We start from the raw sequence: 25,436 nt of genomic DNA on the forward strand, positions 1-25,436 counted from the left end.
TCTGTTTTTAATTATTTGTGTAGCTTAGAACTTAGATTAAGAGGAAACTTATTTTAGGGAGAAGGTTGAGGAAACAAAGATTATCCAGAAACTCCGCGAGAGACCAGCTGGTGTCGATATTGTTGGTTTGGTGCTTGGAGAAAGCGTTGTATCTGATTCATTGACAGTAAGACACTTACATGTACATGTAATAAAAATGAAATTTACGATAGATCAGAGAAGTAACGCGAGGTTTATGTTAATTTATATGGATCCCTTTAATATAGAAACTGGAGCAAAATATAGCTGCACTGAAAAAATGCTGAAGAATACAAAATATAAGCCGAACGACACATATGACACCAGCATTAGAACACAATTTAACATCAAGACCAATAAACGCAACGAAGCAATGTATGTATGGCGACGTTTGCTTCTTTCTCTCTTTATTATTGACATTTAATCAGCAATAAGAGAATGTATTTTACTGAAATTATTAATTGTTGCATTTATATATCTTATATCCTTATATAACTATTTCTAATTACAGGGTCGAGTATATAGAAGAAGAATTGTCGAAGCGCAAGAGTAAAGAGTATAATAACAATGCAGCGAATAATACAAATATTGATAAGAGATCATATTGCTTGCCAGAAAAAGCAGGATTGCGCGCATTACTGGATGCAAGTTAAACAAGAAAATTTGAATTGATGTATGTGTGTGTGTACAAGGTATTCAGCAATAGGTGAAAGAACATTTAAAGAGTGAAATTTAAAGAGTTCTGCCAAACATCCTGTACATGCAGTTTTTGCACAATTATGCATTATGTGTTTTGCTTTTTATTAACAATTGCAGTACTTTTGTATAGTCTATAAAAAGTAATTCAATAAGATATTTAAATATATTATCTTTGAATATATCTAAGAAAAGATTTTTTTATCTAAACTATAAATTGCATAATATTTACTTATGCAAAAATATAAGTAGTCCAGTACTTAGAATCTTCAAGCATAATATACCATATCTGTTGGCAGGTATATTACAAAATAATAAAAAATTTGATTTCCAATAGCTTAAGCAACAAAAATGATCTTATTTTACTGTTTTAAATAAATAATTTTTAAACGAATAAGTGGATTTAAAAAAACGTTTACACGAGTATTTATTAGAATTTTATTAATGTAGTAAAAAATTTTATTGAAAGAGTTTCATATGTACGACTCTATATAGTCTATATAGACACGAATTTGTTAAATTATTATTTTATTCATATACAAGAAATATGAATAAATGAATCACTTTTCTTCTTTGTATAAATAGATTTAACAAACTTCTATAAGTTTTGCAATATGCAAGCTGTGTATAATAAATATATCTATATATATATATGCTACAATATAATATTTTAATAAAATTTTTTATCAATTTTTTATCAATTCTGAATTGCTACTTTTATATTATAGTAAGACTCGTATTTCTGTATAGTTTACGAATTTTATAATAAATAAGTATATATTTTATTACAGATAGCTATAGCAATACTTTTTCAAATATCAAATAGAAAACAAAAGAAATTTGATTTTTGAAATATTTTAAGAATATATTAGACTTTTCATTGACATTAGGTAGAGACTTCGTTGGAGTAGGTAATTGTATAAAAAAATGGGTGTAGGAAACAGATGTGAGCTAAGCGAGAAGGTTTGAAGAGTGGTTCTGGCTGAGCAGCAGGAATGTCGAGCGAATTACATTGTTAACAATAACTTTGTAAAACATGTTACATAATATGCACATAATATACATCTCTCACAATTAGCATTATTTATTTTTTAACTTTGTTCTGTTAATTAATCAATTCGTTTTTTTACGTAAACTTTTTTTTTAAGTGGCTAGGGGGAGAGCCAATGTAGCTATGATGTCTCGGTCAATGAGTAGCACACAAACATGACATAGGTAATTTGTTTTGTTTTTAGTTTTAAATTTTTGCTTTTATAAAGCTTGTATTTTTACGAGATTATATTTCTAGCTTGTATTTCCCCCTTTAACCCAAATGTGAATATGGCACAGACCACAGAATGATTTTACTGACAGTGTCGAAAAGTGGATGTGGCATGTAGTTCTACATCTACGTTTGGCGCTGATTTTGAGAGTGGCAACCGCGGTCTTTTTCTCTCTGCTGCCAGAAAGGAACCTGAGAGCGGTCATCGTGTCGTTTTAAGTGTTTTCATCCATCAGCGCCTCAATGTGCACAAAATGTGCATATTGAACTATGTAATCAAATATCTATGAATCCCATAAATAATGTGCATGACCATTTGGGTCTCTTCTATGCTATGTCCACGTTTATTTGGTTCTGTTTTATGCTATACCCGTAAATTTTACAATTATATGCATTCATATTCTAAATCTGTTTTATGCAAATGTGCATAATCATGTTCTATAAATGTGCAATACCACATATACATGATATAAATTTAATTAATTAATTTGATAAAAATTCACTCACCAATTGCTGTCGCTGCTCCTGCTGCTGCTGCTACTGCTACATTCCTTTTCCGGTTTTGATTCTGAAAATGATAAATATTATTCCTAAACTCAAACACAAAAGCAGGTAAAGAAATGTACCACTTGAAAAAATAGTATATTTAATACCGAGTCGCTCCATGGATGCCACTTTCTGCTGATATCATTCTGCTATTCTCGAACCGCACATTAATAACGATCGCCCGATACTTTATTCGGCACTCCCGATATTACGGATAATATATCACACGAGTATAAAACGTAAACTGCGCGCGAGAATTTCACTTGGCGCAAGAAGTAAATTAAGCAATTCGCTCCTAGAGTTTTATATGATTGCCCGACAACTAGTGAATTAAGTTTCATTATTGGCACGATCGACATTCTATCGAACGGATTGCGTATCCTCGAGAGAATACGCACACACGAAAACTTTGCTCGGAACGAAAATCAACATGGAAAGTGGCGTGACGTCCGTAACTTCGTGGAAACGCAGGTCGAGGAAAGCACTGAGAAAACCGTTTGTTCACTTCGCACGAAAACGAAGGCAAACGCACGATGCCGCGCTTTACACATGAATACGATCTCACATAGCTCGCGTATCGTTTGTTAGCGCCACGGCACTCTCGACACAACACCGTACCTGCGCACAATTCGAATCTGAACATACGAGACACGCACGAACTCAAGGAACGTCCGACCGGCGCTGGAGCGCAAAGAAACATGGCGGCAGCAGCGTACGGGGCGTACGTGACCGTTGGCCGGTAGACTCGGCGGTACTCGGCGCTAGTCGGCGCCACTCGGCGTTGCTAGGCGACCGACTTGTTGACTCGCCGCGCCTGCGCCGCTGCCGCCATGTTGCTCCGTTGCTCCGCGCTCCAGTCACGTACGCCACTCCAGCGCCGGTCGGACGCTCTGTCGACTCCGTGCGTGTCTCTGCGTGTCTCGAGTGTTCAGAATTGAATTGTCCGGGGTGTTGTGCAGTGTTGTGTTGTGCTAGCAAACGATACGCGAGATGTGATAGATATGTGAGATCGTACGCGTAGCAAAGGTATTCATGTGTAAATCGCGGCATCGTTTGCCTTCGGTTTCGAGTGAAGTGTTTGCTCGAAGGGGATAGATATTCTACGTTCGCGACTGCCAGTGAAGCGCTACTAGTCGTCGTGCGAGCATAGAAAATTCTCGAAACAAATTTGTGTCTCCGTTCGTTAATTGTATCTCGACGCGTAATTTTCATTCAACCGCTTTCCTCGGCCTACGTTCCCACGAAGTTACGTGTCGTCACGCCACTTTCGTGCCATGTTGATTTTCGTTTCGAGCAAAGTTTTCGTGTGCGCGTATTCGCTCGAAGAAGATACGCAATCCGTTCGGTAGAATGTCGATCGTGCCAATAATGAAACTTTACGTGCCGAGTCGTCGCGCAATCATACAGAGATACAAAACGAAAACCGCGGTCTTTCTCTCTGCTGCTAATGGACACATATGATTGAAATAGTATTTGTTGCACATGCGCAAAAGAAACCGGTCTCGCCTGCGGCCATCTATCAGGTATATCGCGTAACTCGTCCGGCATTTGGGTGTCAAAAGTATAGCGTCGAATGGGGCTGAACGTCTGAGAACTTACTCGAGTAAGCTTCAAACGTCGCCGAGGAAAATCCTTTGCGGAAGAGGGCATCGCTTACGCTTTATCGAAGTATTCGAATATCATTATTCTGACGTCCTCGACGCGTTTAATGAGAGAATCGACAAACATAGTCCACCCGCGGTTATCGCGGCCCAGCTCGCGATTATGGCGGCCTAAGTCGCGATCACCGCGACGCAACTCGCGCCTTCCCGCGCATCGTTTTTCCGAAAGGCACTAAAACGTGAAGAAGAGCCGCGATGATGCACAGAAGGGGTGGCAAGCGGATCCGCATGGACGATCCGGTGCCGCCGGAGTACGAGACGCCGATGACGCCGATGACGCCGATGAATGACAATTCCGGCGGGGACGCGAATGACTCTTACAATGCATACACCCCGTATCAGGCGTCTCAGACTCCGCTGCATAATCCCACGTAAGTGTCCAATTAGCATTATTATTGTGAAAGTCATTGAATCTTGGATTTAATTGTAACACTTATATCAACAGTCCAGAGCATTACTCCTCTGAGAGCTATAGTTCGCCAGGTACGTCCCAACAGCAATACCAGGAACAAACAGGGAACTTTGATAATCAAACGCAATTCGAGGCTCCTGCGACACCAGCGTCTAACATGAGGATCACGAGGAACACTCGTGCCAGAATGCGTGGTATAATTTGCATCTATATTTATAAAAGAATTCCATCTTATGCACTTGTAATATTTAATAAATGAAATTATAATCTTTGACTTTTAAGGAGGAGTGGTTCAGCAACCCAAGTACAAAGAAATTGATACGGATTACGTTCCATCGTCCAGCAGCAGAGGCAGAGGTGGCGGTGGACGAGGACGTAACAAACGAGCACATCATTCACATAGTTTAGAAGATGAAGCTAGTCTTTATTATGTCATTAGAAATAATCGTTCATCACTTACTGTAAGCTGATTTATTTATAAGTTATCAATGAGTACAAAGAAGCAGAATTGTGTATTAAAATTATGCAAATATTATTTGACAGACTATCGTCGACGATTGGATAGAAAAGTACAAAAGTAATAGGGAAAACGCCCTGCTTATGTTGATGCAGTTTTTTATTAATGCAAGTGGCTGCAAAGGTCGTATCACTTCCGAGATGCAACAGACTATGGAACATGTGGCGATTATTCGCAAGATGACTGAGGAATTTGACGAAGTATGGTTCTTAGATTATAACTTGATTTATAACTTTATAATATTTATTACACAATTTTATTATATAGGAAAGTGGTGAATATCCATTGATAATGACAGGACAACAGTGGAAGAAGTTCCGCGCAAATTTTTGCGAATTTGTTCAAATTCTTGTCCGGCAATGTCAATATTCGATTATTTACGATCAATTTTTAATGGATAATGTCATTTCCTTATTGACTGGACTATCAGATTCTCAAGTGAGAGCGTTTAGACATACTGCGACGCTCGCTGGTAAATTTCAATAAATTGAGACATTGAAGTTATACAGATTTTACTATGAACTGAACATATACATTAACACAATAATTTTATTTATAGCCATGAAATTAATGACTGCTTTGGTAGATGTTGCTTTGACTGTATCTATAAATTTGGACAATACACAACGGCAATACGAGGCAGAAAGGCAAAAGGCTCGGGAAAAAAGAGCAGCGGACAGATTGGAATCTTTGATGGCAAAGCGAAAGGAATTAGAAGAGAACATGGACGAGATAAAGAACATGCTTACGTACATGTTCAAATCCGTTTTTGTTCACAGATATAGAGACACCTTACCGGAAATACGTGCGATTTGTATGGCAGAGATTGGAGTTTGGATGAAGAAATTCCATCAAAATTTCTTAGATGATTCCTATCTGAAATATATTGGTACCGAACATTTGTATTATTTTTATTTATTAATATTGAAACTATGTTAAATGTATCTTCATGTTTAATATAAATTTTGCAGGCTGGACTTTACATGATAAAGTTGGAGAAGTTAGGCTCAAGTGCTTACAGGCATTACAACCGTTGTATGCCTCGGAGGAGCTAAAAACAAAGCTCGAATTGTTTACAAGCAAGTTCAAAGATAGAATCGTCGCGATGACGTTGGACAAAGAATATGATGTGGCAGTACAAGCTGTAAAACTGGTTATTTCAATCTTGAAACATCACAGAGAGATCCTTTCCGATAAAGACTGTGAACACGTGTATGAGCTCGTTTATTCCTCACATCGTGCGGTCGCACAAGCAGCCGGTGAATTTTTGAACGAACGTTTATTTCGTCCCGACGACGAAGCCACGGCAGGTGTTAAAACTAGACGCGGCAAGAAACGATTACCGAACACGCCACTTATACGCGATCTCGTTCTGTTCTTTATTGAATCCGAACTGCACGAGCATGGAGCATATTTAGTTGATTCTTTGATCGAAACTAATCAAATGATGAAGGATTGGGAATGTATGACGGATCTCTTGTTGGAGGAGGCTGGTCCTGATGAGGAAGCGTTGGACAATCAAAAGGAAACGTCTCTCATTGAATTGATGGTGTGTTGCATAAAACAAGCCGCTACGGGTGAAGCACCAGTAGGCCGTGGACCTACTCGAAAAATCTTGTCGGTGAAAGAAGTTAAGCAAGTTCAAGACGATAAACAAAAATTGACGGAACATTTTATTCAAATGTTACCACTGTTGCTCGATAAGTACAGAGCGGATCCTGAAAAATTGGCGAATCTCCTCGCAATCCCACAATATTTCGATTTAGATATTTACACAAAATCTAGACAAGAGATGAATTTAGATTCTCTATTAAGTAAAATTCATGCAATTGTAGAAAAAATGCATGATACTGAAGTTCTAGATACGGCGGCTAAAACTTTAGAACATATGTGTGTGGACGGCCATGCTATCTTTACTAGGTACGCATATTTCTCAAATTAAATATTTGTTTAAAATATGTATGTGTACACACACACACACACACACACACACACAATCTTTAAATTATTTTGTTATAGATGTGACGTCGCTCGTTCAACTTTAATTGATTCTATTGTAAATAAATATAAAGAATCGATTGACGAATATAGAAATTTGATTGAGGGAAATGAGGAGCCAGATGAAGATGAAATATTTAACGTTGTCCAATCACTCAAAAAAGTTTCCATTTTTTATTCCTGTCACAACATGAATCCTTGGAGCATATGGGATTCGTTATACAAGGATATTGAGGATGCGAAGGATCCTTCAAAGTACTTTTTCATATACTTGTAATAATTACACAAAATATTTTTAGACATTGTAAAAAATTGAAATATCTATATACAGACGCTTACCAGACAAGGCAGTTAAGTACTGCATAACTGCATGCTTCTTTGCCATTTTATGGGGTGAAAATCATCTGATGGAAGCAGTTGACTCGGGCAGTCGTGGCGAAGACGAATGCCGACAATTAAAGGAACGACTGCATGCCTTTATGGGTTCAATGCGCCATTTTGTCAGTGGCGATAGTAGTGGCACGGTAATTATAATTTTTACCCAAATTTGAAAACAAAGTTATTTTAAAGTTTTAAGTAAACGATACTTATTTTTTATGTAACAGCCATCGTCGGCAATATTAAGGGAAGTTGCATATAATACAATATGCGATTTGTTGGTAGTGTTTTGTAATCAATTGACTACCCATCCTAATCCCTTAATGCATCAGTTAGTATACGAACCAGACCAAGCAATGCAGAACATGCTCAACAGATTCATCCAAGAGTATGTTTTCTTTGAAGAAGAAGATGGTAAGTATATTTTTATTTATATACTTGCCTCGTGATTTATTTATGCAAATTTCTTCTATTATTTCTTACGAGATTTGTTTTAATTTTTATTTGTTTCACGAAATGAAATATATTCCTTTTATTTTGTACACGAGGTGGCAAGACCGAGAATTGAACTTGAATCTTTTACTTGATAGGCAATTGTTTTGTCACTAGGTTATTCAGCACCTCGGATAAATAGCTAATACATATCGAATTTATTGCAATTTATTGAAACATATATAATATGAATTTATCTTGTAGATGAACATGATGAGCACTCTAAAATCGAAGAGTTGCATAAACGAAGAAATTTCTTGGCTGGTTATTGCAAATTAATCGTATACAACATGATTCCGACAAAAGCGGCGGCGGATGTTTTTAAGCATTATGTCAAGTATTATAATGATTATGGCGATATTATTAAAACCACGTTAGGGAAAGCGAGAGACATTAACAAAACGAATTGTGCACTAACAATGCAGCAAAGTTTAAATATTTTGTATAATGAGATAATGGCTGAAAAAGGCAAAGTAAACAGAAACAGTGAAGAATTCACTGCGATTAAGGTATACAGATATATATTGTTTTGCAATTTTAATGCAATAAAATAAAATTTGTTAAAACTTTAAATTATTTCTAGGAACTTGCAAAGCGGTTTGCTTTATCTTTTGGTTTAGACGCCGTGAAAAATCGTGAAGCGATTACAGCCTTACATCGTGCAGGAGTATTATTCGTCATTACTCCTCCAGACGGAGTTGAACAGGATCCTACAGGTCCGCCTCCGAATTTACCGTTCCTCGAGATACTGTCGGAATTTACGAATAAACTTCTCAAACAGGATAAACGTGTAGTGTAAGTATAGTATACATTAAATCCTTATTTCTTCCAGTATTTTTCTCCAAGCTTACACACATTTTTTATTATAATATATCTTATTACAGGCTCAACTTTCTGGATAGACGATTACAAGCTGGAATGCCGTCTTCACGAGGAGAGGATTGGCAGCCTTTACTGTTGTATAGAAATAGCTTATTACATGGTGAAACTGATCAAGTTCCGGTTACAAGTAAACGAGCTTATACAAGACGCAAGAAAGATCATTTAGCAGGTAAACGATTTCTACTCGCTCTAGAGCTACCTTAAAAAACTTGTATGAAATGTGATTCCGTTTTCCCAAATTAATTAAATTGGACAGAAAATTGAAACATCGTAATTTTTTATGTAGAAGTGTGTTCATATTTTCTTGTTATTGCAATATACGAAGCCAAAATCTTTAATATATACTATGGGTGTGTTCGAGGAGACGCTATTAGCGCTATCAGCATCAGTTTATTCTTGTTCTACTTTTAATGAGTAATAAAGATGGACTGATGCTGGTAACGCTAATAGTGTCTCCCCGAACGCATCCTATAGAATCGTATTCAGATTTTGATTGGAACAGACGCAAAATGTGTTTATAATTGTAATTTAAAAAGTTATATCGTGTGTGTATGTGTAAGAATATTAAGTCTCTTTGTCATCTAATGATATTTCCTTTTGCAGAAGAAGAGGATGCTGATGAACCTGATGAAGGTTCTGATCACGAACTTGCTGGGTGAGTTGGATGTCCCGAATAGAGAAGCTAATATAATATTCTTTTTTGTTAGTATGGTATTAATTATAGTTGCAAGTAACTATTACGTGTAATTATTCAATAACACGGAAAAAATTGGCAATGATCTAATAGCGCTCGATTATCATTGCAAAATGCAATAAGAACTAAATGCTTTGTCTTTATTAGCTTTTGCAATGCGAACTACCATAGAGACGTATTGTTTGTGATGTAAAATTGGGATCGCAGATACATTCTATGCACATGCTAATGTGCTTCTTTTATTACTGCTACAAGACATTAATGTTGCTTGCAAAATGTAGATCTGTAGAAATTGTAGTGATTCCATTACTAATATTTTTTATTTACTGCCATTTTTTCATCATTGCTTTATTAATGCTAATGTATGATATATTCATGAAATTTCAGTATATCACATAAGATGTGAAACAATTGTACAAATGTGAAATTTAATAATTATTTAAACATTAAAGTACCTAATATTACAATTATGATACAATGTTCAAAATTGAAGCACTGATGAGAGAGTATATATGAAAGAGTACTATTGAATTATAGGCTGCGTTCAGCGGAGAAGCAGCTCAATGATTTTTTTATTAGTTTCTACGCAAATGCAGCAAAAATTTTAAAGCAAGAATCAACTTCATTAAAGATATACTCAACCGTTGCGCAATCATTGTGTGTCTTCTGAACGCAGTCATAAGCTATATTTTTGTAAAAAAATGTTTAAATCTCACTTCGTGCAGTATAACTGCATGCTTATGCTTAATTTATAAATATCTATTGTTACTTTTTAAATCATTATGTTTTAACCCTTTCAGTACAGGATAACATAATAAAGAAACATTGTGATTGGATCAAAAATGGTAGTTTTTCTTACTCTGAATGAGTATACTCATAAATCAAAACGAATTTCTTCTTCTGAGCGCATATGTGTAATAAACAGTACTCAAAGGGTTAAACAAAATATTTTTTATATACATATACATATGTTTGCATGAGTAGTAATTCTAATCGCTTGTAATAGGCGGCCTGATCATTATAAGAATTCAATATATATTTTCAGATAAATATCAATTATAAATATTTAAAAATACATATATGTAAGGGACAAAAATTGTACATGATATTCTCGATGTAATCTATTATACTTCGTGCCTATTTTAACGAATTATTTCTGAACTAGAATAAGAAATTATTAAAGAATATATAATATTGTCGTATCATATTTTTTGAAATAATTGAAAAACATAGTACATAGAGAACGATGTGTATTTTATCGAGATTAAAATCAAATAAGGTTGAAAAACTTGTATTTTATTTATATATTAATAATACAAATTGATGATAGACATGAATAAATATTACTTAAAAAAAAATTAGACCTTCTATTCCCAGCACTCCTAACTCCTACTTTATCAAAATTAACCATTAAAGAGCCATTAAAAGGCACAAAAAATACATTTAATTAATTATTAATATATATAGTAAAATAAAAAATTATTTGCGTGTACTTCGTATTTCCTAACATTGATGATGTCCATGTTCCTTTTTTCACAACACGCCGTTCTCTATTCCATTATTTCACAAATATTATCATTATTCACCTATATCATCTCTTAATATTGTCACACTTCAAAATTTAAAAATATTTTATCTATCAAGAAATAATATTAAAAACTTTAAGCATGTGTATACATATGTATAGATTACCTAATTAATCATATGTAAGCATGTAACAAATTTTCATAATTGATATTTTTGTCCCTTTATCTCAAATGATTAAAATAATTGCACTTCCACCTGTAAACATGCATTTTTATTTCAGCAAACAGAAGAAAAAGCGTGGTCCACGAAAGAATCAGTGAGTGATCTATTTTTCATATTTTCATTAAACTAAATATAGACTAGTAAGAATATGCAAAGAGTAATAGCAACGATGTATTTGAAATGCAGATTATTTTTAAATTATAAAATACAGTTGTCTGAAAAACGCTGGTAAACTAATTTTATTTTTCTAGATTACCAGTTAATAAAGTAGTGATAACACGCGGACCCAGAACAAATACTTTTTATGAAAACAATGACACTGCGCAAACATCTCCTACAGCAACCATAGAAGATACTTCAACGAGTCCTTCGCAAGATATTGATAACAGACTCAAAACATTACAGATCCAATCTAGATCGTAAGTAGTGTTCTGTCATGTTCTATCTATTTTGAGATTACACAATAAATAGAACATAATTTTATGATAGACGACGAAATCAAGAACATGTAGAGCACAGGGAGTTGCGAAGAACCTCTAGAAACTCAGGAAGATATGTTGAGGGGCAATATATGGTAAGTTTAAACAATACATGACAATGTCAGTAAATCTAATGCCACGAATTACATGATATCAAATTAATTGCAGGAATCTGATTCCGAATAGAAGACACCATTTCTTAAAAACCTCTCTTATATTCTTAAATTTGAATGATTGGATTGTGATATGTATTTAAAGCAACTGTGCTATTTGAAAAATAAAAGCATGTGGATAAATAGTTTTCAAGACTCTACATGAGTAGTATTAGTAGTATATGTTTTGGTAGATAACATATTACAGTGATGTAAGAGAAATTTTTTATTATTTGGAGTTTATTATACATTATGAATAACATGAGATATATGTATTCCATTTTTATAAAAAAATGAGCACAAAAAAGAATTATATTTCTCTATCAACTATTTAATAACTTCTTTAAATAAATAGATACAATGTATTATAAGTAGTTTTATTTGTGTGAAGGCATTGTAGAGACGTGACAAATAGCTATACTTTTATAATATATAATTACATCTCATTTTTCCTGTACATTTTGTGATAATGTTTTATACAATTAAATATTTCATATAAATTTATAAAATGTTAATTATTTATGTAACACATTCTATTTACACATTATTGCAAAAAGTTACAATAATTCTCAATCTTCCAATGCAGAATAATGTCGGGTCACATAATAAAAATAAAAAGTTATGTAGTAAAATTACAAATTATAAATTACAAATTATAATTTCTTACTTTATATATACTCTACGTGACACATCTGCAATATTTATATAAATTAATATAATTTGTGGTGTAACTATTGCGAGCTCTTAATTTTGCTGTTATGCTAACATATTGTTATTTTTTATACGTAATAGTATGATCATAGTATTTATTCATCGATCCGATTGTAAACGAGGTTTGCGAAAAAGACTACTGAGTCTGCGTTTTGGCGTGCCAGTTGCGTTCTGTTAAAAATATATTTAACATATTAATTGATGAATTGATTAATTGATTCAAAATAAAATTATTTATACTTCTTTTTTGTACTCACTTCGTCTTGCCGTTTCAGCGAAAATATATTCTTCAACGAATGAGGAGTGGTTGTTGTCTTTCTATCCACATTTCGTTCTCTCAATACACGGGAACTTGGGCTTCTTAATTCACTACCCTATTAAATATTAAAAGAAATTTTCAGTAATGATTTTAATGATATGACTATGTATAAAAATATTGTAAAAGCTTTAGATATTTTTTCTAATTTCGACGAATTTTTTGCGATATACTCAATATACAAATAGAATTATTGTACTAGTCAATAAACAAATAAGAAATTAGAACTAGTTAATAGGCAAATGAATTTAATTATATTTTACACTTTAAGTAAAAAAATTTCAATCTATGTAAAAATTAAATCAAAAAAAATGTTAATTTGCAACGTATTGTAATATTTTTCTTTAAGTCATTTTTTTACTAAAAATTATTTAGCGACTAGTGCAGTGACCTAAGAACACATGAGAATGTGCAAATACCTGTAGTGATAATCTCCCTCCATTTTTACTTGGTGTTGGAGGACCAGGCTTTTTATAAGATATCTAATAATAAATATAAAAATCATCACAAATACTAAGAGATGATTACATAAAATGATAGAAACATAATTTGATGCTTACCTGAGATCTATCTTTTTTCCTAGCTTTTTGTTCTGGTAGAAGACTTTGGCTAAGGCTATCATTAAAATTCTCTTCTGGGGAGCCTGTCTATAAGAATATATGTAATGTATATAAATGAGTGAAAATGTAAATAACATTACTCGAAATAAAATATACATTTATTTAAAATATCTTTCTAAGGGTTCATTGTTTCAATTTATGGAGAAGCTTTACCTGAGATACCTATTATCTCTGTCTTTATTTATAAAGAAAGATAAAGATAGACACATTTTTATCTGATAGGCAAATTTACCAAGAAATTAGAGCAATCAAGCCAAAAATATTTTAAATAAAAGTCGACTATTTGAATACTGGTTTATATATCAGGAAGTTAAACTGTATAGATCCCATATACAAGTTATAAAAAGTGCATACTATAGAAGTACACAGAAGAATCACCATACACTTCTGACTAAAGGCTACAAGAACTGAAAATATATATTAAGAAACTTACTTTAATCTCTTCCTCAGTTAACGTTGGAGGCAAGAATTGTATTTCTGTCGGATAAGATGATTTTAGATGAGGCTTACAAAGAGAATTTCTCATTCGTAAAACGGACAAACGGTTGACATCTGTGACAGTCCCGAAATTACCTCTTTTCATATCAGCTGGAATAAAAAAAAATGTCTCTATGAAAGAAAAAAAATTTATATTTTTATGTGTAAGCATAGCATCTGTAATACGTAAAATATACCTAAATAAACGTTGTCAAAAATTTCTTCCTCATCCTCCGTTTTGAATACATCACCCATTGCTTGCATGCTTCTAATACTGTGCCTCCTTTCGAGTGTTTCTTCAGTTATAAGTGTTGTTACTTTATGTGTTTTATGTATTTGTTGTGTGTTTTCAGGTAATATTTCTTGCTCCTCCATTCTATAATAAATTAATTAATCATTAAATTAACCATGTATTTTTTATAATATATTCCCTATTTGTAAAAAAGATACAGTTATGCTTGCCTGCAAGTCTTACGCGAAATTGTGGCTAATGGTTCATCCGCTTGTAATTCTTTTATTTTAATTTGTAGTTCTTTTAAACACTGTAATGCGTCTTGCTTCTGTTGTTGCTCGCTTAGAAGTTTTTCTCCAACACTCCAAAGTTGCGCACTTAATCCACCAATGTGTGCTTTGTATTTGTCAAGTTCTTCTCTCTGTCTCTGGCACATTATTTCCATTTGATTCTGCAATTTATCTTGCACAATCTTTTCTTGATCCTTGTTTAGCTTCGTTATTTGCTCATTATAGGCTGTTTTCTATAAATTTAAATTAATGTTTTTGTTTATAAGAAACACAGATCTTAAAATTTTTTTAAATATACTTTTTTACTTACCACTTGTTGTTTCATATCTTCTAGTTTTTGTTCATATGTAACATGAATCTCTTTTAACTGGCTTTCAAATTTTTGCTTTGCCATCTTGTTTAACTCATCTTGCTCTTTATGTAGCTGTTGATTCTGGTTTTTCAAATGCTCTAACTCTTCTTTTAAAGATTGCACTTCAGATTCCTCAGAGATTAAGTTAGCTTCTGTTGACGATTTTAATTTCTTGATTTCTGTTCGAAGATCATCAATGTTTTTCTCTAATTTCACATTCCTCAAGCGCATAGTGTCCATTTTAGTTTTAAGATCTTTCTTTTCCTTTGTCAGCTGATTAATTTGACTTTGTAGTTTCTTTTCTATCTCTACTTGACTCTTGATTTCACCAGATTTTAAATTATTATCGCAAAAAGTGGCTAAAGTAGTGAAAGATTCTACTTCTTCATCAGACTTCATTAAATCAGTTTGTAATGCCTTAAATTTTTCTAGTTTGATATCAATTCTTGCTTTTTCATTACAAAATTGATCTTCTTCTATACTTGTTAATATATCTAAACACTCTTTTTCATGCGCTGAACATAAATAAGTATCGTGTAATTTTTGTTCTGTCCACAAGAACTTTTCCCATAAAATATCAGATATAGATTTGATGTTCTCTGAATAATCAACTTGACACTTCAAGAATGTATTTTCGAGGTTTGCCTTTTTAATTTGCAATTGTTTAAATTCATCGCAAACAAAGTCAGTATGAAAAATATCTTGAAATTTCGTCAGTATTTCATTCCACTTTTGTTTGGACGATGTTAAAATAACATCTAAATCATTCTGTGTCACGAAAACTTTCTGTAAAGAAGCCTTTAAAGATTCTTTATTTTTTATAAGACTTTTCAGATAATTATTCCGTTTTTGTGCTATTATTTCCAATTCTCGTATTTTATTCTTAAGACTACAGACTTCTTCACGATTTTTTACACTGTTTTCTATAAGTTCTTCTTCTTGTTTTACCAAAATCTTGTTCAATTCAGCATTTGTACAAGATAAATGTGAAATAATTTTCTGAGATTTGTGCAATTCATCAAGAGTCATCTTAATAATATTCAAAATATTTGCATTATTGTAGGTATTAATGCACTTGTATTTATCCTCTATATTTATACACTCGTTTTGTGTTACATCATGCAAATTAAAATCTGAACACATATCTGTTATCGTAGAATTCAAATTTTTTGTCGGATTCTCCAACTCTTGACACAACTTCACAATTTCTGCTTGGTTTGCATCCATATGTTTGCAATATTCTTTACTTGCTTCAAGCTCTGCATTCACTGTTTTGAGCATGTCTTGCAATTCTGCTATAGTTTTGTTTTGATTATTAAGCTGATTTTCTAGATCGAAGAATTTTGCTTGATTTTCATGCAATGATGATTTTGCAGATTCAAGTTCTTTATTCAGGATCTCTTTGGAATTATCAAACTGTTCTTGAAGTTCCTCTATGTACAGACACTTCTCTTTCAGAGCTGTTTCTTGAGTTGCCAAGACAGCATCTTGACTAGATCTTACTTCTTGAAGATTGATAATTATTTCTTTCATCTTCTTCTCGGTGATGTTTGCTTCACTCGCCAGCTTTTCTATTTTAGTCTGTAATGTCAATAATGCCTTTTCTTTCATTACTAATTCTTTCTCTTTGGTTTCAAGTAGTTCCTCGTGAGAACGCATTAAATCATTCTTCTCTGTTTTTAAGGTTGAAACATTCAAAAGTAAATCGTTAACTTGTGTTTCTTTTAATTCTATCTGCGTCATTGTATCACTCATTTCTCGATGTAATAAATTGAGCTTATCAGTGCTATCTTTTAACTCTAGTAATATTTTAGCATTATCTGACTTGAGACTTTCCAGCTTATAATCTTTTTCAATTTTCATTGCTGCATATTGTTCTTCTAACGTTTGATTTATATCTTTTAATTCTTGTACATTGCGTTTTAAATCATTTAATTCATCAAAAAGAATTCTTTTCTTCTCTTCCAAAGTGCTTATCTTTTCTTTGCTTTCTAATAAATTTTGCTGCAATGTAGTATTTATCACTTGAATTTTTGACAATTCTTCCTTTTTAGAATTAAAATTATACTCTAATTTCTCTTTTTCTTGTTGTACTTCATAATATTTGTGATGCATTACACAATATCCTTGTTGCAACTTTTCAAACGTTAGTTCAACATTGTTTTTATATTCATTAAAGTTTTGATGAGTTTCTTCTTTCATTAGTTTGAGATCTTTATCTATGTTTCGTAAGTTCTCTAACTGTGTTATAATACACTTCAATAAAAATTCTTGAGTTGTCAACTTATTTGTCAGTTCATGTACATTTTGTTCTAAAATGAGTTTCTCATTTCTAACTTCTTTTAGAATTTTGATTTCTTGTGAATGTGTATGGATAATTTCCTTCTGTTCATTCAATAATAAATCCTTTTGCTTTTTCTCTTCCTCGATGTTAGTTAACTTCATAAGATTCTGCCTATTCTGTTCTTCTAGAGATGTAATAGTTAATTGTTGTTTACATAGGTTTGTATTTATTTCATCTATTGTAGTTCTTAATTTTCCGATATCATTTTCATACGAAATGCGCATTGCATTGCAATTGTGTAACATTATTTCAATATATTCTGTAAGGTCATTAAGAGTCAAGTTATTTAAATCAGTATTAACGTGTATAAACGGATTGTCACAATGTAAAATATTTTTTAAACTTTTACTACATTCTTCAATAGTACATTTGTATGAATCTTTTTCTTCAATAAGTTTATGTATGCATGCAATATGTTCTGTCACTTGCGATTTTGTTTGCTCTAGATTAGCATATAAATTCAAAGAATTTGTTTTTTCATTTTCAAGCAATTCGTTCAAATTTGCAATATGTTCTGTCATTTGCAATTTTGTTTGTTCTAGAATAGCATTTAAATTCAAAGAACTTGTTCTTTCATTTTCAAGCAATTCGTTCAAATTTTTCACGTCTAGATTTAAGTTATTCAGTTCCGTATTAAGTTTAGTATTTGACTCTTCTGTTTCAGATAATTTTTGCTCCTTAAATAAAAGTGAACTTTTGAAATCTTCAATTTGAGTAACAAGAGAGATTTTCTCTGCCTGTAAACTCGCAACAGTTGTATTTGATTCATTCAATTCGTCCCGAAGATGATTTAATTCCGCCTGCACCCCATCTAGTATCTTTACTTTTTCCTGCAAATTTCTGTTAGAATCCATTGCAGCCCTGTAATCTTTTGTAAGAATATCAAATCTTCCTTTTAAAGAATCAACTTGAGCATGCAATATAGCGGATTCTTCTTTGGCTTCTTGGAGTTGGATATCAATCACAGAACTCAAAACTTCACTAGTATTAAACGACTTAGCAGCAGAAAATAAGGCATCTTCAATTTCGAAACTTTGTTCTGGACTAGCACTTTTATTTAGTTCTTTAATATGTGCGCGTAATTCTTCATTGTACATTCTGAGTTCTATTAATTCTCTATCCTTTAATTCAATTGTATTTGATAATGATTCTAAGGAACGTTCAGAATTTGTAAAGTTTTCCTTATAATGTTTAGCTGTCCTACGCACACAACTTAACTCCTTTGATACATCATCTTTCTCTGCTTCTAGTCTGTTAATTTCATCTTGCTGTCTAGTTAATTGATTTTCCAAGTCATTAATATACCTCTTATAGTAATCTTCTTGTGAATTTTCTTTTATACGGCTTGGCTGAGGAGTGATTGGTTTAAATCGTTCCGCTTGCAATTCCTTTATCTTTGCCGATTTTTCTTCAAGCTTCTTCTCTAACTTCTTTATTTTATCATATTGTCTTGATATATCATCTCGTAAATCTGCATTAGTGTATCGTTCTATTGCCAAACTACTTTTCAAATCTCTTAGCTCTCGAACTCGTTCGATCATAATTCTTTGGCTACGTCCAGATCGTGTTAAAGGCGAATTGAAAAAGTTTTCAGAGGGTGGCGTTCTATAATTATCTATAGTTGTTGATGTATCCTCTACTTCCATAATAACTTCTTTCATAGTTTCCTTGGTAATTTCCTTGCCAATAGGCAGAACGTTCTCGAGGAAGGCTTTAACTCTCATTTGTATTTCGTTTTTCAAGTTATCGCACATGTTGTATTGCAGAGAATTATGTATTTCAAACGGTACTCGACACAAATGCAGCAATAACAAAGACGCTATATATATATGTTCTGCATTGTCTTCCTTATTGACTTTAAAAGTAGGATATTCCTCTGTAAACAGATAATAAAAATATATATTAATTATCTTAGTCATATACAATTTAAAATTAAAAAAAAATTAAGTTATATTTCTACTTTATGCTGTCACAGGATTGGAGGTATATTAATATTTTTTTTAATAAGTTCAAACTCATATGACTTATAAAGTTAAATTATGTTAAAAGTACATAAACAAAAAATTTAGTTTAGAATTACATTAAGATTAAATTAAATTCAAAATAAATTTTAGAAAGCACGTTTTTATATTACATTTAATAATCATAGTTTTTTAAAAGTTGGATTTAAAGCTGAAAGCAATTATAAATTATCAAAATAAACTGTGTATAAAAATATTTTTTTATCATTTTCTTTTACATAAATTTTTAACTTAAAAAAAGTTAATAAGTTTGTGGTTTAAATACGAGTTAAAAATTAGATCATTTAAAATTAACAAAGTTAATTTAATAATAATTTATCTAAATTTTAATTTTATTAACTTTTTAATTAGTTACTATTCAATTGTCACTGATTCACAGTTCAGTAATCTTTTTTTTAAGTGTATAAGAATTTAGGCTAATTACCTATAGAAAAATGTAAACAATAAGGAAATTAACATTTTATATGCTACTGCTTATATTGCAGCTTTACTGCTCAATGTAATTTATCGATTTCTTTACTGTTTACATTTTTTCTATATGTCATCAATCTTAAAAATAATACATTTAGAAAATTAAATAGTACAAAAAATATAAATCTGTATACTCACCTTCTATAAATTTTGTGATATCTTCCTGATTAAAGTTTTTCAGCTGCTTCCATTTTCTATAAGATTAATAATTGATTTAAACATAATTTTATACAATTTGAGAATATACTTACATTAATTTGAGGAAATTGATATAAAATATTCCATCTTGTAGTTCAGTTATACTTTTTACTGTTTCTTCCTGTACTTTCAAGCAATTGATCTGTAAATTTAAATATCTGTGAGATTTCTTTCTTTGAACTAGATATATCAGATCTAATTACATATAGCTTCAGAAAACTGTACAATTATTGTTGCTATATTAAAACACTAGAATTATAAAAAATTGATACGTTCGTTACTTAATAAAAAAAATCACAATCGTACATCAAATTCGTTCCGTCTTTACAAATGCATTTTCTACATCTTTTTACTTGCATTCTTTGTCATTAATCTTCAAGCAACTTTTCCATAATGCGATAATTTTCGTCAAGTGTTTACACATAAAAAAAAAAAGATTGCTCACCCATTCCAAGATAACTTTTTCCCACAGCTCCATGGTTGTCGAGTATCACTTTGTTTTATCAGATTTTAAAAGACAGAATTATAAAACCAAATATTACAGAGGACCCTCCGTCCTCCGTCCACTGTATACATACGGAGTTCCGATTGATTACGACACTGAATTCGTTTGATTTTTCGAACAACGGATGCATTGCAGAGTGACCAATCGCGTCGAAGCAAATGTTCCTACATTTTCTTGCGCCATGTGTGGCAATCTAAAATTCGGCCAATCTCCATCCACAAAATTCATCTAAATTCATTCTATTGGGACTGCGTTCCGATATTTACTGTCAGTACTGAAAATCTACAGTATATGTGACGTAAACTATATATAGTTTACGTCACATATACTGTAGATTTTCAGTACTGACAGTAAATATCGGAACGCAATCTCGATATTGGATATCTCATACGTAACGAGTAAAATATATCAGTTTGAAATTAATGAATTAATAAATCAAATTAGTTATTCCATTTTGGATATCGTATGTATGTATATATGTTAGGCACATTTTCTGAATTCTTAAATGAAAGACAATAAAAAAATTTCCTCGGAAACTATTGGAAATTCATAAACATGATCCAATGATTTCGTGATCAACATATAAAAAATAATTATTCCATACAAACTGTAGCCATTTTCCAAATTCTAATCATTAAAATAAATTTCAATTAACTTAGTGATTAATTCAACCGGTAATTAATTATTAATTGGATTTTGATCGTAAATGATAAACATCCATGGGGAATCGCAGGGGATCGAGCGTTTAGCTAACGAGTGCAGTTGGCAACATCGTGAAGTGTTGTGCGTTTCAATAGTCGGCGTTGTCGCCTTGTCGGCGATATATTCCGGAACTTCCGGAAGTTTACGGCGAGAATCCGAAATCCGAGAACCGGCAAGCGGATACTCGCGCGACGAAAACTACGAGGAAGAATTGGAGAAACTGCTTCGTGGCAGCCACTGCAGCCGCGAGTCTCATGTGATCGGCCGCCTTCTCGCGCGGAAGCAGAAGCAGCATCATGGGCCTGATCTCGGATCCGCTTCTGTTCGCAATCGCGCTGCTTGACACAGGCTGCGTGCTGTTTCTTTTGGTTTATTATGTATCCTTTTCTCGTGACGCGGTCAATCCCTCTTTCGACGCTCCGTCGTACTGCTTGTGAAACTGTCGCCTCGACACGCTATCGAGGGATTTTCCTCGGAACGGAGGTTAGGTTATTCCGGAATTGGCGATTCTGCAGTGGCGCCATTTTCAAACTTTTTGCCATCGAATAGAAACTCTAGATAACGCTAATTATCGTTTTTAGTAGAGTAGACAAATTTTAATTTTGACTTACTCTTTCTAATTCTTAGTACTAGAATTCTTGGAATTGGAATTTTAAAATTCTCCAAAATTTAATTGACATTAATGGTACATTGACAGTAAATTGTTTTTTCTACTACCAAAATAGTTTATTCTATTTTTAGAGCTAGAAAAAAAAGATATAAATTAAATTGAGATTGAAGTTAAGCTGCATTGATAGAAATGGACAATGGATCATTATTTTCCTTGACCAAGCTGTAAAGATTATAACACTATCGGATCTCGAGTGTGATTATTTGAATGCGCAAGAATGTTGTTCTAAGTTAAATAAGGTATGATATATGGTGTATCTTCTGCTACACCAATATAATATTAAATATGTCATTAACTTTTGTTACAGGGAGTGTTGCCGAAGTTAATAGCACACACGTTTCTAGTATTTCTTTTGTTGATACATGGACAGTTGATATTAATGTTGGTAAATCTACCAATGATGATTTGGTTGTTTTACGAATACCTTAACGTTCCCAGCGGCAATATGGGGGTTTACGATCCCACGGAGATTCACAATCGTGGCCAGCTGAAGAGATATATGCGTGATTGCATGATTCATCTTGGATATTGCCTTGTGATCTTTTTCGTTTATCTCTATTGGTAGGTATCATGCAAATATGTAGTTATTTTTATGTGTAAGAGAGAAGAAACTGATACATTTTTTTAATTCTTCAGCATGATTGTGGCGTTGCTCAAGGGAGATCCTGTCAACAGAACTGATGACATAATAGACACCATATAAATATAGAAAAATTAAGGCAAAGAAACCCCTTTTATATAAATATATATGTACATATATCATGTTTATGTTATTTTATATTCTAATGATATATAAGAATATTTTAATTCTATATTTATACATCACGTTCTTTGAAGTATTGTTTATGAAATGAACTTCTTTGTTTTTTTGTGTCCACTGCTTAAGAATTTAAGTGGACATGCGTGCTATTCTCGAATAGCTGTTGTCACTTACGATTCCCCTTTATTTCGAGACGGCATAATTTTGTGCAAATATTTTTTTTCACTCTCGTTCACTTAACACTTTTGATAATTCCTCTAATTTAAAGGCCTCGAATTACTCACGCTAAGGTCTAAACGAAATAAACGGGAACCGTATACCAAATCGGATCGATACCAAATCGTGTCCATTTGTGCGTTCACGCGACACGAGCGAATGTAAAAGATCTTTCTAGTCTTAAAGATGTGTAAGAGATGTGAAAGTCTGTATCATAACAGGTATAATTTAAGGGCAACAATACAATCATAATATTTTAATATTACATTTTAATATTACATTTTATTCAATATCAATTGTAAAGCGCGGGGATGCTTTTCACGAATGAGAAAATTTTCCTTATTCGAAGGATATATCGTGCGTGTTGAAATTTCTCTTTTTTTTTTACTTTGTTCTTCAAACGCGACGATTTGCGTTGATTTTTTTTTTTATAGATAAACTGCGACCTGTACGATTGCTCGAACGCATTACATCACCCTTTTTACAGACTGTACTATCTAAATGAACCCAGAGTCGCAAGGCGCTATCAGAGACGCGAGAAGCGGGAACATAGGCTACGACCTTACGTCGTCGTCATCGCCAATTTTATTTCGCGTGTTTGCCGTGTCAAGTTGACTCAAGTTTAATAGCAGTCGGATGAGATTGGATCGATTTAATGGGCGCGGTAGAGGTGATTAGTCCATTCCCCCTTTATCATGGAAGGGCGCGCGCTTATTTTTAGATAAAATTCAAAGTGTAATCTACATGTTGTAGACGTGCGCGCGCGTGTTTGTACGTGCGTCGCGCGCGCAATGGACTTTTTTTTCCATCTCGTATTCCCCGAAAAATCCCGGGGCCCACCCTCGATCATCGAAGAGAATCGGTCATCCGAGCGACCTGTCCTGGCTACCCATTTAATTTCTCGTCGTTGCGTCGCTGCGTCGTCGCGCAAATTGCTCGGAACTAATGCAAAATCGATGCACTACGATGAGCCACGCGCGTCTCCGGGATATCCCGGCGGAATTTGCGGAACGGAGAGAACCGCAAATCGATCCCCGCGTGTATGTATCCGACGAGGGGATAATAATCGAAGAGGGTCGCGCAATCCTTCCCTGGGTGCCATTAACTCCCGCTGTTTGCGCCCTCGTTAACGCTCGTTGATCAATCTCTTTCTCCGCCTTTCTCGCGTACGTAGTCTTCCGTGTCCTCTTTCTACGTATACTCGCTTTTAACGTGAAAATAGTGGCAGAGAAACGAGAAATAAGCGACGTCGCAATTAGAACCGCACCTCTTCCGCAGTGAAAAGATCGGAAATTTCGGAGGATAAAAATGAAAGAAAAGACCTTCCCCCTTTTTAAATTTAGGAGACTTTCCGTAATTTAAATTGAAAGGAGAGTAGAAAATCGGATGTTATTTAGCTTTAAAGAATTTTTTTTAGAAAAAAGTCTTACTATTCGCGCATACTAAATTAAGAAATTTATTAAGAATTGATTTGACCCAGTTGGTTTCCAGAAGGTTCAGAATAATTCTAATTAAACTTTTATCTATATAGATACTTTATTGACATGTATGGAATTAACTTTTTCTGTTTGAAAGAGAGCTAGCTGTCATGCGATTAGCTAGAAATTTTGTTGCGAGCAATTCTGTCGGTTGAACTAATCATATCGATCCTCTGATGTTCATTGAACTGTTTAATGAATTAAAACGAGATTAATGTTAATTTACATTGGAAATAGATTTCATTATATACGAGCATAATTACATTAGTTTCCATCAGTATGGATTAATTTAAATTTAAATTTAATTTTTATCTTTCTCTATATCTCTATATGAATTTTTTTTAAGAGAGAAAAAAAATAAAAAGTTAATTCGAGATTTAAATTAATCTACATTGTTAGAGCTGGACGTAATTAGCTCAAATAAGCCACAAGAAATGATGATGGACCGGAAGGTTCGACAACAAGATTTGCGGATGGCGGATCATGACCGCAAGCATGGAAGCGAATTCGAAGCCGCGAGCGGCAGGCGCGCGGCATGCTCGGCGGCCCTGGTAGAGCGCCTCCTGGTGTTGACGGCGCGCGGACGGCGCGAGGTGCTGTCGGTGCTTGTCCTCGGCGTGCGGCGCGACACTCGGCGCGGAAAGAGAGGATGACGATGCGGCTGCTGCTGCCTCCGCCGCCGCCGCCGCCGCCGCAGCTTCGGAGCGAGCGGCTGTGCCGGACCAGCGACGAGCGAGCGAGTGGCTGAGAGCGTGACAGTGCTCGCGGCATCCAACCACACGCGCGGAGAGACCAGTCACTTTTCCCGTCGTCGTCGTCGTCATCGTCGTCGTCGTCGACGTCGACGTCGACGTCCTATCTCTCTCGCTCTTTGCTCTCTCGCGCACGACGAGTCCTGCTGTGCGCGCGCGCGCGCGGTCTCGCTCTCTCTCTCTTTCTCTCTCTCTCGGTTAAGGACATCCGATTCGTGCTCCGGACAATCGTCACGCGGATTCCTCCTCGTCGGTGAAATATGTCTCCCCGGGCGGCCTTCGTCCAGTCGCGACCCGGCTGAACTCGTGACTCGGCTCGCGAGCGACGCGGGGTTCGACGTCCGAGGTCGGAGGAAGGACCCTCGCAGACTCCTCGGGGACGTGTC

The 25,436-nt window shown here is 33.9% G+C and overlaps 5 protein-coding genes across 10 annotated transcripts in view; 3 read left to right on the plus strand and 2 right to left on the minus strand.

Moving 5' to 3' along the window:
* LOC105837622 (storkhead-box protein 2) overlaps positions 1 to 1,508 on the plus strand; it is an 82,480-nt gene extending 80,972 nt beyond the window's left edge. For 2 of the 3 annotated variants that reach the window (XM_036287756.1, XM_036287759.1), the window contains exons 9-11: positions 58 to 166; positions 267 to 393; positions 530 to 1,393. The gene's annotated coding sequence lies outside the window, so the exon portion shown is untranslated. Of the gene's footprint in view, positions 1 to 57; positions 167 to 266; positions 394 to 529 lie in introns of all 3 variants that reach the window. The other variant, XM_036287757.1, reaches the window with a different exon arrangement.
* The window catches only part of LOC105830344, an 85,165-nt gene extending 80,789 nt beyond the window's left edge, over positions 1 to 4,376 (minus strand). The window contains exons 1-2 of the mRNA XM_036287767.1: positions 2,629 to 4,376; positions 2,483 to 2,543 (exon numbers count right to left, since the gene is read on the minus strand). Coding sequence (XP_036143660.1) covers positions 2,483 to 2,543; positions 2,629 to 2,641 — 74 coding nt within the window. The 5' untranslated portion in view covers positions 2,642 to 4,376. The remainder of the gene's footprint in view (positions 1 to 2,482; positions 2,544 to 2,628) is intronic.
* Position 4,377: 1 nt separating this feature from the next.
* Positions 4,378 to 12,439, plus strand: LOC105828255 (cohesin subunit SA-2). The gene is made up of 18 exons (XM_012666506.3): positions 4,378 to 4,553; positions 4,628 to 4,788; positions 4,877 to 5,055; positions 5,138 to 5,311; positions 5,379 to 5,583; positions 5,671 to 6,000; positions 6,083 to 7,031; positions 7,131 to 7,364; positions 7,441 to 7,633; positions 7,715 to 7,901; positions 8,184 to 8,488; positions 8,563 to 8,774; positions 8,864 to 9,030; positions 9,465 to 9,516; positions 11,363 to 11,398; positions 11,556 to 11,723; positions 11,794 to 11,878; positions 11,952 to 12,439. The coding sequence occupies exons 1-18, from the start codon at positions 4,378 to 4,380 to the stop codon at positions 11,967 to 11,969; spliced, it is 3,831 nt and encodes a 1,276-aa protein (XP_012521960.1). The 3' UTR covers positions 11,970 to 12,439.
* LOC105828242 (putative leucine-rich repeat-containing protein DDB_G0290503) lies at positions 12,299 to 21,308 on the minus strand. Of its 4 annotated transcripts, none has more exons than XM_036287754.1 (12): positions 21,227 to 21,308; positions 20,413 to 20,681; positions 20,021 to 20,109; positions 19,908 to 19,963; positions 14,892 to 19,153; positions 14,522 to 14,814; positions 14,257 to 14,435; positions 14,016 to 14,191; positions 13,523 to 13,609; positions 13,382 to 13,444; positions 12,904 to 13,020; positions 12,299 to 12,817 (listed from the first exon to the last, which is right to left on the minus strand). In XM_036287754.1, the coding sequence occupies exons 2-12, from the start codon at positions 20,443 to 20,445 to the stop codon at positions 12,746 to 12,748; spliced, it is 5,427 nt and encodes a 1,808-aa protein (XP_036143647.1). In that variant the 5' UTR covers positions 20,446 to 20,681; positions 21,227 to 21,308; the 3' UTR covers positions 12,299 to 12,745. The 4 variants fall into 4 exon arrangements, with proteins under 4 accessions (XP_036143647.1, XP_036143648.1, XP_012521950.1 ...); XM_036287755.1 differs by having other exon boundaries at positions 20,413 to 20,665; positions 21,227 to 21,306; XM_012666496.3 differs by lacking the exon at positions 21,227 to 21,308 and having other exon boundaries at positions 14,016 to 14,170; positions 20,413 to 20,782.
* LOC105828236 (protein cornichon homolog 4) lies at positions 21,300 to 23,085 on the plus strand. The gene is made up of 4 exons (XM_012666480.3): positions 21,300 to 21,551; positions 22,015 to 22,083; positions 22,152 to 22,405; positions 22,481 to 23,085. The coding sequence occupies exons 1-4, from the start codon at positions 21,471 to 21,473 to the stop codon at positions 22,545 to 22,547; spliced, it is 471 nt and encodes a 156-aa protein (XP_012521934.1). The 5' UTR covers positions 21,300 to 21,470; the 3' UTR covers positions 22,548 to 23,085.
* Positions 23,086 to 25,436: the final 2,351 nt, after the last annotated feature.

Source organism: Monomorium pharaonis, chromosome 5 (genome assembly GCF_013373865.1).
Source record: "Monomorium pharaonis isolate MP-MQ-018 chromosome 5, ASM1337386v2, whole genome shotgun sequence".
Classification (NCBI taxonomy): Eukaryota; Metazoa; Arthropoda; class Insecta; order Hymenoptera; family Formicidae; genus Monomorium; species Monomorium pharaonis.